Source organism: Plectropomus leopardus, chromosome 1 (genome assembly GCF_026936395.1).
Source record: "Plectropomus leopardus strain MGB_pleo_1.0 chromosome 1, ASM2693639v1, whole genome shotgun sequence".
Classification (NCBI taxonomy): Eukaryota; Metazoa; Chordata; class Actinopteri; order Perciformes; family Serranidae; genus Plectropomus; species Plectropomus leopardus.
The window spans coordinates 23524329-23541595 of record NC_142176.1 but is presented as its reverse complement, the minus strand read 5'-3'; the positions used below and the strand labels follow the sequence as shown (position 1 = coordinate 23541595).

General features: G+C 39.6%; 1 protein-coding gene across 1 annotated transcript; it reads right to left on the bottom strand.

The window, feature by feature from the left end:
• Positions 1-15492, bottom strand: LOC121945891 (XK-related protein 5). The gene is made up of 13 exons (XM_042490261.2): positions 15025-15492; positions 12110-12199; positions 11919-12024; positions 11505-11671; positions 10338-10471; positions 9871-9949; positions 9468-9637; positions 8888-8999; positions 8277-8444; positions 7738-7928; positions 7506-7574; positions 7077-7257; positions 1-5870 (listed from the first exon to the last, which is right to left on the bottom strand). Exons 1-13 carry the CDS (start codon positions 15131-15133, stop codon positions 5224-5226), a joined length of 2223 nt encoding a protein of 740 aa, XP_042346195.1. The 5' UTR covers positions 15134-15492; the 3' UTR covers positions 1-5223.
• Positions 15493-17267: the final 1775 nt, after the last annotated feature.

Sequence of the window (17267 nt, the reverse complement as noted above, 5' to 3'; positions counted from 1 at the left end):
TTCAATCATGACTAATGACTTTATTTTGTCACATCAAAAGCACAGTAACTGACTCACCACCACCAGCAACAAATGCTCTGTTGAAATCCTTGTAGAGATGAGGTGATACATGTTGATAAATGGAGGCCGCCCCATGAAAAAGTGACGTTACACTCAATCAGCAAACTAATTTCAGTCCGTCAATGAAAATATGATACTGCCTCTAAACAATTTCACATGTGAAACTTCAGCACACAACCATGACACACTGCACCGTGGCTGTCCACACAATTCATAACAGTAAATGTGACCAAATATAAAAGAAGGAACTTTTAAAAAAAAAAAAAATACAAAATGAGACAAACAAGCAAATATTTTACACACACCAGGCACACAAAGCAAAGCATATTGTTCTAATATAAAGCAATACACACTATAAGACAAGCATGGCAGCTGAAGCTGTCTGTCTACAAGGCAAAGCACTGATTCATGGTGATCGAGCCAAGGCATCATCTAAAGCATGTGCGTAGATATTTTTTAATTAGTGCACTATTATACATTTCATTAGCTGGCTTATTGCTGTTGCACATACATTCTAGCATGTGTGTGTTAACTACTATAACGTGTGTGTGCATGTGTAGTTACAGCGAGTGCTTTCTTCCTCTACAGCAATAGATACAATTCTCTGGATGATGAGTAACATGCACTGACTCCTTTATCTACCAGCGGGTATATGGATAACAGCAACATACAGCTTGTTTTTCTCTGTACTTTGTTCTCTAAACACCATTACATATTCTCAAAGTGTTGCCCTTGTTTATCACAACATTTAACCGCTTACAGATTACAGATCTACTTCATAGTTACTATATTAGTTTAGAAAGAAATAAAAAAAGAAGTAAAATAACACAGCAAAGCTAAAGAAAAGCAGAAAAGTAGAAAACAAATACATATGGAAGACTGATATTGTTAATTCTATGATTAAAATCAAATTTCACACATTGAAATAAATAATATTCACAACATTGCATAATACTGACACTGACCAAACTCAAAACTTATAGCAGCGCATTATTCCCGGGATATTTCTAATCTAAACTTCTGCCCCACATTGTTTATCCCCCCTCTGGTAGCTACATTATCAAAAAAGTTTTATACAGTTTTAGTCATACAGTGAGCAATTATACATTCTCACTGCAAAGAAGAAAAAGATAATAAAATCAGTTTTGTCACTTGGAAATTCGGATTTACTGAGGTAGGAGGTTTAACAAAATAATAGGTGGAGGATGGAAAAATATCTGTAAGTATAGTGGGCTTTACAAGAGAATACTATTGACATTTAAAGATAAAAATATTATTTTAAGTCTATGTTAAAATTTGCTTTCCCCTTTTAAGTTTTCTAGATTGTCTGCATCTGAGAAATGTGTTTGTTGTTCACAACCAAACTGAACTGCTACATTTGAAATAGACCTTGATGTTGTCAATTTAAAAAAAACAGCTGTTTTTAGGCAAAACTTTTGCACATAATCTTTTGTGACTTCACCCACAAATAACCATTCGTTAATCGACTGGTTGTGTCGCGTTACCTTGAATTTGCAAAGAAAACAGCTTTTCTTGCATCTCAATGCAAAAAATGGTGACATATGGATTTATTGATTGATCCACAAAACATCCATTTACAAATTCTCTGTTTGTTTTATCCGTTTTCTAAACTGTCACAGAACTTGTGCAGTAATCAAGGTCTCATTATCCAGTTGTATGCTCAGTACTTCACAAACACATGGATTTTCACTGAGGAACCTTCTTGCTTTGAAAAGATTGTACATAATTTTAACTTTCAGTTATTACTAAAGAGTTTTGTGAGTGTGTGTGTGTGTGTTTGGAAAGTGCTAAGCGTACGACTGGATAAATAAGACCTTGATTATACTGTGCGAGTTGTGTGAGATTTTGAAAAGGGATATTTCTAAATAGTTTTGCTATTGTTAAAGTTGTTCACAATCAATCAATAAATCAATGTTTGTTGTTTTCTGTGTGTGAGAAAAATAAAGCTTTCTTCACCAATTCAAGATAAAATGGCACGACTAAATGATTTATAAATGGTCTTGTTGTGTATGAAGTATTTCTTTAACTCTTTTAGGTTTCTACATGCGCCTAAAAGCTGAAAACAGCTTGCTGCGTGTGTGTAAATGGGGTCAACAATCCAAATTAATGCCAAATGATAATAACTAGAGTCGCAGACAAGCAGCAATACAAAGGTGGTGAAGAAGTATACCAAATTAAAATGTAAATCACCTCCGGATAAGAATCCAGGGCACAAAGTTTTTAAATGTAATACTTACTCAAAAAAAGCACCATGAGCAGAAAACTTCCTCCCTGCACATACGCGTGTGTAGCCATGGCAACTTACAATAGTGGTAAACAGAACTGCTGCTGCTGCAGTTCATTTTCGTCAATGATGAAGTGTATCTTATCATCTCGTTCATACACTTCCCTTCTTTTATCAAATAAAAAAGGAAATGAAAATGTCACAGGTGTCATAAAAGTGACCTCCCCTTTGTTAGAGACAAGAACACACACTCATTAACCCTTTGAAATCTAAGCAAATTGTCTTTCAAAAACTTGGCAAGAAGGCAATCAGCAACCTCAGAAGAAATAACCAAAAATCTAGCGAGAAATTAGTAAAAAAAAATAAATAAATAAATACAGCAAGGAAATTTACTGAAAATTTGCACAAAAAAATAATAAAAATAATAGGTGTGAAAAACAAAAAACAAACGACTTTGAAAAAGACTTGAAAAACTGTTTTAAAATAATAATTCTGTGACATTATATCAATATACACAAAAATGATAATTATAAACATCACTTCCTCAACATTTTTCCCTAGCTTATTTTTAATATTTTTCCAAATCTACAAATTTCTTGCAATTTGCGAGCACTTCTTGCCAAGTTGCTTGTTTTTTCCATGTGTTTGAAAGAAATCCAACCTAAATGAACCAAGTCCTGCAGAAATGTTTTCATCTCTTATCTCATCGCTTGCAATTTCTTTGAAAGTTCCAAATGGAGAACTTTGCAAAACATTTGTTTACTTATCTTACTTTACTTATGTAGAGATACAAAGCATTTCTGCAGATCAAAAACAAAGTAAAAAAAACCCATATAAAATAAATGTTTAGATATTAAAAATCAGACTACCATCAACAAATTAAACTAATATTCAACAAATGAAATTAAATGCATGAACAAACAACAACAGAAACATCATGTGATTCTCCTTTCATGTTCTATATTGCTTAATTTCCTTTGACGTGTTCTCCTGTTATGATCATAGTGTAGTCTACAGAATTTCATGCTACTTAAACTGAACCTTTTCTGCTGTAAAGTGCCAACTGGAATTATTGCAGTTACAATTAGCAAAAGAAAGCAGAGCATATAATTTACAAAATCCCTCAAATCATCGCATTTAGTCATTGACTCTTCTGATAATTTAGAGAAAATAAAAAACATCAATTGACAGATTTGACTATTTCACAGCTTGCAAATAGAACTTCTGTTACATGTTTATGTCAGTAATGTGCGTAATATGATACACTGCGCTGTACACACAGTAAGAGACTGACTGGATGAATGATTGGCTTCCTGAAAACTGGACGAGACGTTTAACATCATCTGAAGGGTTTTGTAAGAAAGAATAAATAAATAATAATGTTCAGCTCTTGCAAGCATTAAAGCCTTTGAAGGTACTGGATTTACATTAGGTCTGCAGTATTTTTATAATTCATGACAGAAAATTGGTTACGTTGTATCTGACTCACCAATGTAAGATTAGAGGCATTGGCGAGTGGCGTTACAAGAGATTCAGCATGTTTGGTGTTTGTAAACTAGTTTAATTAAACAGCTCACTTCAACTCATAATTCCAATATCATCATAATTAGGATTATTTTTTCAACAATTAGTAATTTCAGCTGATGACATTGGCTGACATAAACCTAATCGAATCTGCATAAGGTTTTCTGAGGTAAATTTCTAATGATTAAAAATGAGCAAGTGAGAGGGTTTATCTGAATAAATGAAAGTGATGCCCCACCTTTATTAGCACCTGTGTATCTGTGTTTTCGTTTGATGTGTGTTTACTTCTTCTCTAAAGAGGATAGTGATATTTCTTTTCATCAAATACTTTTAAAGAAAATAAAAAAATGTCCCCCATTTGAAAAGGCTGATTACCTTGTAGATCCGTTTTTTGTTACTGATAACTCCTCTGGTGGCCTTGGTAGATATCAGACAATTACGTGCCTGGCCTGATGCTCGCCTGATGCTTCCCTTTCGCTTTTTTTCTCAGCAGCATGTGGGGAGTCTCATACTATCACAGCCTCCTCCCTGCAAGCACCCCAACCAACCACGTGCTGCAAGACTGTAAAATCTGACAAGCTGATTTTACTTGAAAATGTAGGCGACCAATTGCCTTGAAAAATGTAAGAAAACATAACTATTAATGTTAATGTATGTTTACTTTATATCTACCATAAAGTGTTACATTTAAAATTGTTCTTGAGAAATTGTTGCAACTTAAAAATGATTTTAAAATTAGTTTAATTAAATCAATCTTTCTAAGTTTTAGCAAGTTTACTGTGCTATATGTCTGTATTCTGCTGGCTGCAAACTAGACAGTCATATTTGTATATTCTTAAACTTGTTAACAAAACAGGACCTGCAGGTCTAACTTCACCATTGGCAAAATCCTCTTTGTCATGATCAAGTTTAGTCAGCATAACCTGGTTTACTGAAGTTGCTAACACTTAGAAAAAACAAGGTAATTGCAATTGTCATTATTTAGTTGCTTCACAAAATTAAGTAAATATAGCTAAATTTTGAGTAAACTTGATAGTTAGATAAAAAAAAGGAATAGATGCATTTCCTTTCCTTTTTCAAGGCAGTTGGTTTCCATGATTATTTTAAGTACGATCAACTTGTCAGATTTTACAGTGTAGTGCTGCTTCCTGTGCTATCCTATATTTCTGCAAATTTGACTCTTGCATCTGCATGTCAGGGTAAAAAGATGAATAATAATTCATATTGTGTACTGTCCATGACTGATTTAAATAAACTGATCTGAAAAGACCCCTAAACTCCACACGAAGCCTTCCCCGAGTTAGTTAATGCATTAATCTTCAATCTTTACCCGCTAAACTAAAAAAAGACACCACTGCCCACCCAGTTATTGTTCCCCTTAACTCCCATCCTCCCTACACCATTCTCTCTCTGGTGTCCACAAACTGGACCAGCTGTTTGCGAGCGTGGGAGATGACTGGAGTGAGTGGAATGATTGGAGTAACGGGTGTAGTGGCACCAGGAGTCGATGCAGCGGTTGAAGCAGCAGGAGTTGAAGCAGCAGGTGTTGAAGCAGCAGGAGTTGAAGCGGTAGGGGTCGACACTCCAGGGCTGCCTCCTGGGGTGGGACCTGGTGTTGTGCCAGGAGTGGCGGGGATGATAACAACAGGGGACGGACCTGGACTTTCAGACCGAGGCTCCAGCCGTGGGGTGGATGTGACAAATCGAGCCTCCCTGATCCGGTACGGACTTCTGTAGGTGGAGATGGGCGACAGCTCGGAGCCCCAGCCAAGATAGCTCCCACTGGACGGAGACTGAGCATCTGCGCTGAAGTACAGTGTGGTGCTAGACTCGGCAGGGAGCGATGGTTTTCTGTCTGGGGAACTAATCAGGAGAGGAGAGCGTCGTTCAGGTGACCAGCCAGGAGTCTTGATGTCCAGGGAACCAACGGAGGACGAAGCTTCAGTCAAGGACGCAGCGTTGCTGTCGACATGGCGGAGGCTGCCTGGTTGAGATGAAGGTGTTGGCGAGCCATAGGCAGCACTCTGAAACTCCTCGTCACCTTTGAGGATGAAATTATATCAATTTAAAAGTGTGTTTAAAACAGTACACATCGCCTACAGGTAATACCATGCATGAGGTACAATGGCTACAAAGGATTTGTATTAAGACGTTCAGAAATTAAAAGGGCAACAAATACATGTGAATGGATGCTTACCACAAATCTATGCTTGTTTTCCTATAGCAAAGACTGAAAAACAAACATCTATGCCACTATTTAGCATTCACATTTAATTGTTAAGATTAAAAGATTAGGTAAAACAGCAATGTTATGAACTGTGTATGTGTGACCAAAAAGTGCATAGTTGTGAGTGTCGCTCCAAAAACATATTTGTGCAGCAGCAATACTATTTCCTCACTTTGCATGTGAATAAATGTCTCAAATTACCAAATTTAAACAGCTATAATCAATTTCATTAACAATGGATAACAATTACTTGATTGTGAAAGTTAGCGCTGAACCCACAAGATAGTTCCTCTCAGAGCTTTACAGTTCTTTCAGCTTATTGCTTTTCTCTGCGGCTCACAACTTCACTCTTCTGTTTCACTCTTTTGACAATTTCAGCTGGAGGAGACTGCTGTTTTCAATGAAAAAAGGTTCTTTAAAACCCAACTCTATGCTTCACAGGCACAATTAGTCTATCTGGGGAACATAGTGGAGCATTTTGCAGCTGAAGAGACAGATATTTCCCTCAGGAGTTGGTGGTGACTACAAGAACATAGAGCGGGAGTGAATATTGGACTCAAATTAATGGTGGTGTTTCTCCATATGTGCTGGATGTGTAAATAGGTAAATGTACTTATAAGTTTGCTATATCACCTTTATAGTGATGCCATGTCAATGTTTATGGCTTTTTTTGCTATAACAATGTGGCCAAACAAAACAGTTATTTCAGGTTTAAAGTCTGATCTCACTGTGTGATCATAGATAACGCAAAATCAAAACAGACTGTTTTACTGTCAAAGTATTCAAACAAAGCCTTGTCAAAGGTCAATAATAAATGAAACCTTAAAATGCTCACTCCATCTTCATGCTGATGGCTCAGGTCATAATAAATGAGCTGTTTGCTGGTCTGCAATACAGAAGTTAGCATTTGTGTAACAAACAGTGTAACAAACCGTGTCTGTGGATATTGTGTATGTGTCTGTGTTTGTGTTTGTGTGTGTGTGTGGACCTGCAGGGTTCAGTGTTTATTGGGAATCCAACCTTTTTCTGATGGCGCAGCACTGGACTCGTCCTCTGCACTTTCTTCAGGGATGACCTCCTGGACTGGGATGATCTCTGGGAAACTTCTTATATCCTGGATTGTTGCAGGCGGAGCTTTTCTCACTGGTCTGGCTATTACAGTGGACGGAGCTGGCTTTGGAGGCTGGATCACCTCTTTAACCTGTGGATCAGACAGACAGTTAAACCTGAGGGACTGAGCATTAATTTTTTACACATGAACAAGAATCTTAAAATCACTGTAACATTTCAAGGGATTATAGTAGAATCTTTTATAAATAATCTAATAGCATGTGTTTGTAGAAACATGTGCTCATACGTCTGCATTGTCAAATCCTTCACATAGTGTCTTAAAGTATAACTCTGCTGTAAATCTGAGATCAAAGATCCTGCCTGTGGAGACTCACTCACCTGTGGTGGAGCTGGTTGAGGAGCTAGTTGAGGCTGTGAGATCTGAGGAATCTGCGGCTGAAGTGGAGCCTGACAAATCACAGCACAAATAAGAGACAGAAACCCTTTTATCTTCAAAGACATTACATATTAGGCTGCATGTCAGGAAGGACGGGTTTGGAAGCAGACATTCAATCTTTAGTTTAGCATAGCTCTTCTTAGCAGGACATTCAAAAACAGGCATGTAACAAACCAGAGGGACACGAGGCTCATCCGGGGAGTGAACTTCTTCGGACAGACCCATCAGTCCGGCCAGTCCCCCTTCGCCATATGACGACCAGATCTTAGTCACATCCCCTGTCTTCATGGCCAAGCGAATCAGCAGCCAGTGGTGATGTTTCCAGCCCTCCCACTGGATAGGTAGATCCATGAGAGTCCCGCCTCCTGATTTAATTAACAACCACAAACATTAAAATAATAGGTAGGTAGGTATTTAATATTAATTGGTCATATATTTATCTGTTTAGTCTGTTTGCCATATTATTGCTTTATTATCACTTTATGTCTGTAGGTGTTTTACTCTTTTTGTTGATATGTCTAATTGCATTGCTTAGACTATTATTAGATGTTTTTTTCTTGTCTAGCATTCAGATTGGTTTTATATCTTAATTTGTCTGCACTCTAATTTTATGTATGTATTGTTTTTCAATGTGCAAAACCCCAGGAAAACTAGAGGCACATTCATGTGCGTCTAATGGGAATCTTTGAATAAACAATAAACAATAACCAGACCAGACAATGTTGCATGGCGATGGAAAGTGGGTGTAACTTTCTCCTCCAGTGACAATGTTGATCCACGCTCCGCGCAGGCCCCACCTATCCCTCTGTGGCGAATACTCTGGAAAATCTCAAAGGACTTAGGGTGCAGGAAACGATAGTAGAGCACCAACGCTATCACCCCTGGAGAGAGAGAGAGGAACAAATAAATAGGTGAGAAACAGGGAGGATGTGAAATGGAGACGTGCAAGTGTGTCCAAAAGTTTAAAGATCTAAAAAGTTGCAGTTGCACTTATATCTATGTACTCTATATACATATATCATGTAAAGTTGTTTTTTTTTTTTCTTACTGACATTCATGCTCCCCAGGAGGTGAATCCGGTGGACTTTGGTGATCCCGTGACTTTTTCTGTCACACCCCCAACAGCTTGACATTTTTACTTGACCTGGAATATATCTTAATATCTACTTGATGGATTGCCACAAAAAAATTCTGACATTGCAACCCTTTTTCATTTCCAGTACGTCAAATGTGGCAGAATATGGCCCATATCTGCCTTTAGTACAACCTAATGGAGCCACTAGCATGTCTGTAGACTGTTATAAAGGGTCGCTGTGTGTCTCACCGATGAGGAAGCTACAGAACACTGCAGCTGGGATTCCCACAGTATCCCAGGACACGATGGAAAACATCCACGAGGAAGCCAAAAGAAGAAAAGCGTTCTCTATGAACATGGCCTGAAGAAGAATAAACAGAAACACAGGAAGATTGTTACCTTTTTAACGCATCTGAAACTAATATTTTTCTCCCATTGAACTTTTAAGTCTTGTAGTTTTTTTTATTCATCTTACTGTATATCTATCTATTGACATTAATTCAACTGCTGCATTATCAGGATGTAACATATGCCATCTGGTGGACACTTTTATTCAAATTTTTGCTCTCAAATATACTTGCACTGAGAATGGATGAAATTCTAAAGTTAGATTGCATATATTCTTTACCTCGTAATCTGTTGTTTTGCCCAAATCAATGTTTTGTTTGTTTGTTTGTTTGTTTTGGTTTTTTTAGGTTCTCAGATGTGTGCAGGTGTTTCTGTTGTTGTCAGTGGCCCTGTCACAGGGCACACAGGCATACACACGTACACACAAACACACACATGCGCACACACGTACACACAAACACACACATGCACACACACATACCAGGTAGAATCCAGCCATGCGGTATCTGGATTGACCGTACTTCACATTGAGGAAAAGGAAGATGTGAATGGCTCCCAGAGCAAGGTTAAAGATTCTCCATCGACTAGTTGAACGTATGATGTCGGTCTGCTGAGACACCATCCAGAAAGTTGCACCCAGCCAGTGCACACCTGATGCACGCACACAAACACACAGACACAGACATGCACGCACGCACACGCACACACACACACACACACACACACACACACACACACACACACACACACAAAACCAATTTAATATTCAACCTTAATACATAAACACACTAGACTGGAGGAGGTGAACTATAACAGGATGTTCTCACTAAGAAAATGTAGAAAATGTGTCTGACTGTTGTCAGGATAAAAAAGTCAGGACTTACCCATGACTCCCAGGATCCATTGCTTGAAGATGCGTGTGAAGAGCATGAGAACAGCAAATCGAGATCCCAACATACTGACCTGCAGACAGAGAAAATATAGCTGTCACGCAAACAAAGCCAAACACAGGCATATAAATATGCCTGAGGAGAGGAGATGGGTTGTGTGACACCTAACAAAAGTGTGTATTTTGTAACCACAGTTCTGGAAATGTCCAGATGTATTTGTAGCTACAGAGGAAGGATATTTAGCCAAAACATGATGTTTTCGTAACTCTAACCAAGTTTTTTTTGTGCACTACCTAGTCATTTATTAACCGCTGAGTGGTCACAACTTAAAATTGATTACTGATATGTTAATTTTCAACTTATCTGCTACACATGAAACAAACAAATGTAACATATCCACGGTTTGCAGAAACATGCGATGCTATATTTATTCTGGCAGTTAAGTGGTGAAATTCGCCTACCCTCCACAGAAGTCTACAGAGAATGGCAGCGGGGGTCATCTGTAGGTGTCCTGGTCTGATGAGTGAACAGGCTCTGGCGTAGAGGACCAAGGCCCAGGCCAGAGATAACAAACACACCACAAAACACACTGAGGCTGGATGGGAGAGGGAGAAGACAGATAGAGAAGAAATGCTAACACTCTTATACACTGTAATACTTCTTACAAAAGATATAAGTATGCACGTGCACACTGGACATAGATGGTAGATAAATTGACTAAATTTAAAAAAGCACTTATTGTTTTATTTTGGGCCACTTGGGGGCAGCAGAACTATCTGAAAACATAATATTTAACATATTATTACCAAATAGAGTTGTTGCTCACATCAAGTAGACAGAGAGCAACAGTAGCATTCATTTGGAGCCGTGTTTCTGGCCACCTCTCTTCATCTCCTGAGGGAAATTTCTGGTACTGTGTTCATCAGCTAGTTGTTAACTTTACAGTTATAAGAGCAGTCAGACTGAACAAAAACAATAAACTTGTGGACTGTTAAACTAAAATAATGATCAGAGACACTGATATTAACTGAATGGAACTGCAGAGTTGGTGAACATCAACATTATTTGATCTTTTATCTTTTAAATTACGCTATACTTTTATATTTGATCTGTCTATGCTGAAAGCACAACTCACAGTCAACTTAAAGTCTTGAGGTGTTCTACAGCAAGATAATACAGGCCATTAGAAGACCCAGCTCTCTCATGATTAAATAATACATTTTCCAGCATCGCACTAATGGGTCAGTAGTGAAGAGGACACTATGCCAGCAGTGAGAGTGAACCAAAACATTAAAGTTGCTGTTCGAGCAGCTGAAACCATCTAAAAAGCTGTGTAAAGCCAAGGGGAGCTACAGACTCAGGTGGTAAGGTTTAATTTCTATGAGCAACCCCTTTCATTTCATATTTAAGTTATAACCCTTTAGCCAGCATTTTCGTATCATTATGTTATGTAGATCTCTCATGGAGTTGTCTGCAGCCATGGTCTACAGGGCCACAGTTTATTTCAGATATGATTCATTTACATTTAAATGTTTCAACACGCGCTGTACATACTGTCACTAACACACACACAACACTATACATGCCACTTTGCATACATGCTTTTCACATTTCCAGTCTCTCCATACCTGGAGATTTGATTCCTATATCAGTGCAGATGAGCACATAGGTCTGCAGCAGCGTCTCAGGGAGGGTGACCACCAACGCCTCGAACAGACGCAAGGCAGATACATCAGCCTGCTGCATGATCTCACCGTACACATCCTCATCCGGCAGACACATGCACTCCCACAGCCTGCGGAGGTCAGAGGTGGAGGGAGGGGAGGCAATGCGCAGGATAGATTGATAGAGAAAGAAACAAGAGAGACAAAGGAAATGCCATCATAGTACACATAAACACCATTTTCATCATAATCAACATATAAACAAATGTTCAATTTGTCTGACTTTTACTGTGAACTGTCCCTGTTCAACAAGTTTTCGATTTGACACTGGCGTCATTCACACACACAAAGAGATGCGCATATGCAAGGTTGGCTCACCTTTTGAAGATCCCCAGGTGCAGTATGTGTGTCCAGGTGAGAGACTTCCTGCGGATGCGTCCATCTGACAGGTACCACAGATAACTGAGCCACTGAGGAGCCCAACCTGGGAAACACAGAACAAATATAAATGAAACATTTCTATATCTAATCTAATGTAAATTAAGGCTGATATGTTGTTATTGTCTCACCTGGCAGCAGGAACAGTGCAGTGAAGCCAGCAAGATAGGCATAGCAGTAGTTGTGACCCACCCACAGATAGTACACAAAGCAATAGATCACTGGGGAAAGAAGGGGAAACATTCATGTATAGTCAGTCTAAAATCACAAACAAATGCTTACATTGACCAGACTAGACTGGAGTGCCACAATACTGATTCATAAAAGCACTTGGAGCAGTGGTTAAAATTCATTATAATGGGTCAGATACACTGTGTGGTTCTTTTATTTGTAATCGGTAAGGAAGCATAAATGGATTACTGAATGGGCCAACCAGGCACAGGCATAGGGGCCCAGAATGACTAGGGCCCTTCTGGCCTTCAACTGCAAGATGTTACTGAAATTAACAAGTACTGACCAGGAAGAGACTGAAAACTACCACAAGGAGACACCAAATTACTACAAAGTGACACAAAAAGACCACAAGCAGGTGCAAAACCACAGCAGAGAAACATAATATGACTACAAAGAGACACAAAATGACCAAAAAAGACACGAAATGGCCTCAAAGGGACACAAAACAACTAAAATAGAACCAAAATTGCCTTAATCTTAAATAAAATAACCACAAAGAGACCAACAACAACAATAAGGAGGTACAAAATGAATACAAAGTGACACATAACGACTGAAAAAGACATAAAAATTACCTCAAAGAGCCAAAATGCTCTCAATTAGACACACATTAACCACAAGAAACACAAAATGGCCAAAAACTACACAAAGTTACCCAACAGAGATATAAAATTGCCTAAAAGAATCCGAAAACTACAAAAAAGATTCATAAAGACCAAAAAGACACAAAACCACCACAAAGTCGGTGTCTCGCTCCTGTGTAGGGGAGGTGGTGGGGACTTTTTCATATCTGTGCCCAGGGAACCGCTGTCTCATAATGTGCCAGTGGATGTAAGCTGTTGCTGTCAGCTGAGTCTGTGGCTGCTGATGCAACAGAAAAGCATAATACGGTTTGAATTATGAAAATATAGAGATAAACAGATAAATCACATTGTGCATGTTTGGAAAATTTTATCTGCACACAAAATTGCAAGACCATGAAACAAATCAGCTTCATACATCACATTAGCAGTGTCACTGTTGCATCTCTAATGGCGCATTTCCACGACAGGGTACCGACTCTACTCTACTCTACTCTACTCTACTCTACTCGCTTTTGGTATTGGGTACTTTTCTGGGAGTCGGTTTCCATTAGAAGATAGTATTGCCTAGTTGTAGCTGGTCATCGTAGCGACGCCATGCGACACTGCCATGACGTCAGTTTCATCGTAACACACACATACGCACAGGGTTCGATTTACACGGTGGCTCTCAGGGGAACCCCATTTTCCGGTGCACACCACTCCTAAAACATGTCACATGCATAAAATGTGTGGCACATGGATGTATTACAGGAGGGGAGCCGGGCTCCCCTTAGCTCCCCCGTAATTCGAACTATGCATACACACAGACTTGTAGTCGCTGGATACGCTTGGTGGCCAGCAAGGTGAGGCCAGCATCTCTTCATATTGTAACTCATGACTATAACTGTGTGTGTAGCCCAGTGTAAACAGCAGACTGGCAGTATTTTGTACAATGCTGCTCATGCTGCAGTGCTTATAATAGAAGTGTTTACATCAGGCCAACAGCATTTGATCAGTCGGCCAGAACAAAGAGCATTTTGCATTTTGTGAGTGCCCACACTTTTTTTATGACCTCCTGCATCCCATCAATGCATGGGTTACTGAACAGGCCTACAGGGCACAGTGCCCGGGGGCCAAAATTGTCAGGGGCCCTCATCCACAAATACCTACCAGGGTGAAACTCAAAATGTCCACAAAGAGGCACAGAAAGACCACAAAGAGATGCAAAGGAATTGCAAACAGACCCAAAACAACTACAAAAATGCACAAATCAACCACAGAGAGACAAAAAAAATGACCTCAAAGAGACACAAAATCACAAACGATGCAACTTAAGACAGATGCAAAACAACAACAAACAGAAGGAAAACCACCACAGAGTCTGTGTGTCTTGCTCTCATGTAGGAGAGGCAGTGGTGCCTTTTGCATGTCTGTGCCCAGGGACCCAGTGTCTCAAAATCCGCCCATGCAGTTGACAACATGAGTGCTGCTTCCTCTCCTCACTCACACAGACCCCTCTTCACACACTTGCTGGACTGAGCTCTGCAGCTCTGCCTCCCTCCCTTCACACATGTAATCTGAACCGTTTCAGCTGCCGAGCGGGCGGGCTGCCCGGGCAGACTAGGCCCCATAATGGGGTACGCCCATCCCCTCGTCCATTCATGCACCTCCAAAAAAAAGGGCGCTGAAATATGACAACATGGCTCCGCTTTGTTTTTCTTCAGGACAGACCTCCCTGTAATGACACAGCTGTTTAAAAGACGAACTATATAAAACTCTGGAATGAGTCTGCAGTTTTGCTGCATACAGGATTTCATAACATGCAGCGTATAAAAATAGGAAAGAGGCGCACTGGTGCTGACTGCAGACTCTGACTCTATTATTCATGACAGCACAGCGACAGACAGCCGCTCAAGTCCAAACAAATGTCCAACTTTGTATGTTAGATTGCTGTAGATTTTAGACCACATAATAATCCCAAACCCTATATCCCATCCACAATATGCGAGCATCTCTCATCCAGCCGCTGTAGCCTTGACACACATCACTGTAGCACGCACCCACATGCACGCGCACGCCAATAAAGTCAAAAAACACACAGCAGGGATGCGCACATGCCGCTACCATACAATCATCCATCACACCGTTAATGACGATACACACGTTTTCGTTATTTGTGATCGGGGCATGTAAGGTCGGTTAAGTGTGTGTGTGCGCGCGCGCTCATGTGTGTCCCAGGTAAGACTCACGCGCCGTCCTCTCTGCAACGATGAGAAATGCGGTAAAGGCGAAGACGCAAACTTGGCAGCACGGCATGCAGGCGCCTCCGTTGCTCGGAGTGGCGGAGTAGTCTCTCATGGCGGATTGGGGAGCTGAAGTGTCAGATTGACGGTGATAACAGACGGTCGGTCTGTAGGCCGGCGGTGTTCTGGTCCCGGGCGGGAGTCGGTCCAGCTGCGGCAGCTCTCTGCTCCGTGTCCCCGTCCCAACGTCACCGCCCGTCCCGTTAAAGCGATAGCATTGGTAGAGAACTGAGAGATGCTAGGACTAATATGTTTCAGTTTAAGTTAATTCAACATTTAGAGCTTGGTCATATTTAAACATACTTACGACTCACACCACTGTGTTTAGTTCATACACAGTCTGATTTGTATTTATTGTCATAATAAGCCTTGTAGCCAGTAAACTACATGTAAATAGTAAACCAGAAGTTTAAAAATGCTTAAGGTGCCAGAATGCATGAAACAATATCAAAATAGAGCTTGCTTGTATATTTCATTTAAAAAAAAAAAAAAAAGAATGCCAGTGTTGGACATTGGGGGCTTGGACAGGACATCTCTACAGTCCTAGAAATGTCCTAAAATCCAAGACTTGTCCTAAAATCCTACAAACATGCTAAAATCCCAAAACTTCCTAAAATCTATGTTCTAAAATCAGAGAAATGTCCTCAAATCTTAGGAAACCATCTAAATCCTTAAAAATTTCCTGAAACCCTGGACACGTCCTCATATCCTAGAAACATCCTAAAATCCGAGAGATGTCCAGAATCTTAGACTTGTCCTAAAATCCTTGACTTGTCCTAAAATCCACAAACTTCCTAAAATTGGAGCAATATCCTAAAACCTTGGAAATGTCCTAAATTCCTGTGAATGTCCCACAATCTTAGAACCATCCTGAAATCCTAGGAACATCCTAAAACTCAAGACACATTTAAATGGGGCTGCTGCAACTGGCTCCTGACCTCCTGTCATTTTGTATAAGGGGCCCCATGCAACGCAAGTTGAGTATCCCTGGGTTATGGTTTATGGTTCATGGTGGTACGCAAGATTTCTAATTAATTAAGTACATTTTGTAGCATATTTGCATAATGACTTCAGTAGGTAAATTGCTTTGTGTGTGTAGTTAACTACTGAAACTACAAACAATTTTGGAAAAAAAAGAAAAACACAAGAGAGTAGGAGGAACTTTTTCTGTCCTCTGCACAACAGTCAAGATTAAAATGACTGATCCAATTTTTTTCACAGTGCTGATCTTAAATCTTGCTAATGATAAAGTTAGTACTGATTATAATGTGGATAATGATGATTCCTTTTTTTTGAAAAAGTTTAATATAATATATTTTATTATATTACATACGTCACTATATATCACTTTAGGCTCCACAAATATGAGTATGATGACATGATTGCTTTTATTTCGTGTACCACATTCTTCTGTTTACTTATTTATCTATTTTGATTTCAGTTCTCTGATTTTAAGTTATCTATTCATCTTGTGTGTGTGTGTGTGTGTGTGTGTGTGTGTGTGTGTGTGTGTGTGTGTGTGTGTGTGTGTGTGTGTGTTTGTGTGTGTGTGTAACTCCCTATTGCCTTTACTCTTTTCCATTTAGCTTTTCAAGGTGTATGTAAATACTAAGATGTCGTCCACAGAGTGAATGGTTTGTCTGAGGAGCAGGGGCACACTGTGAACACCAGAGGGAGTCAGACTCTAATAACTGATAATTCTTACAGAATATAAATGACTGAGTTAATACAGATCTTTGTCCATTGCTGCAGCGACCAAGTTTGCTTTGTGTCCATCAAACTCAAATAGACATGTTCATATGTGGTAAGTGCACAAACTGTGACTGGTTGGTAAGGATACCTGCAAAGTGGTGGTATCAGGGGCAAGCCCTTTGGCACATGTCCTTAATGTAATTTGAGATGCTTGATAATCCTGTTCCTATTGGTGCAACGACTAAACAAACAAGGCCCAGCCAAACCTCCAACTCAGCGGTGTATTGTGTATGTTTATGTATGTCATAATGCTTTCCACTGAAAGCAAACTTCATCCCCCAAATGACCATTTGTATTTTGATAACTCACCCACTGTTGCCCTGGATTCTTGAAGAAAACTTTCTTTTTCTCACATGCCTCCACGTTGAATGAAGAATCTGAAAACTGAGAGGATTGATGAATTAAAGTCACACTGATACGCATTCAACAACTGCAAA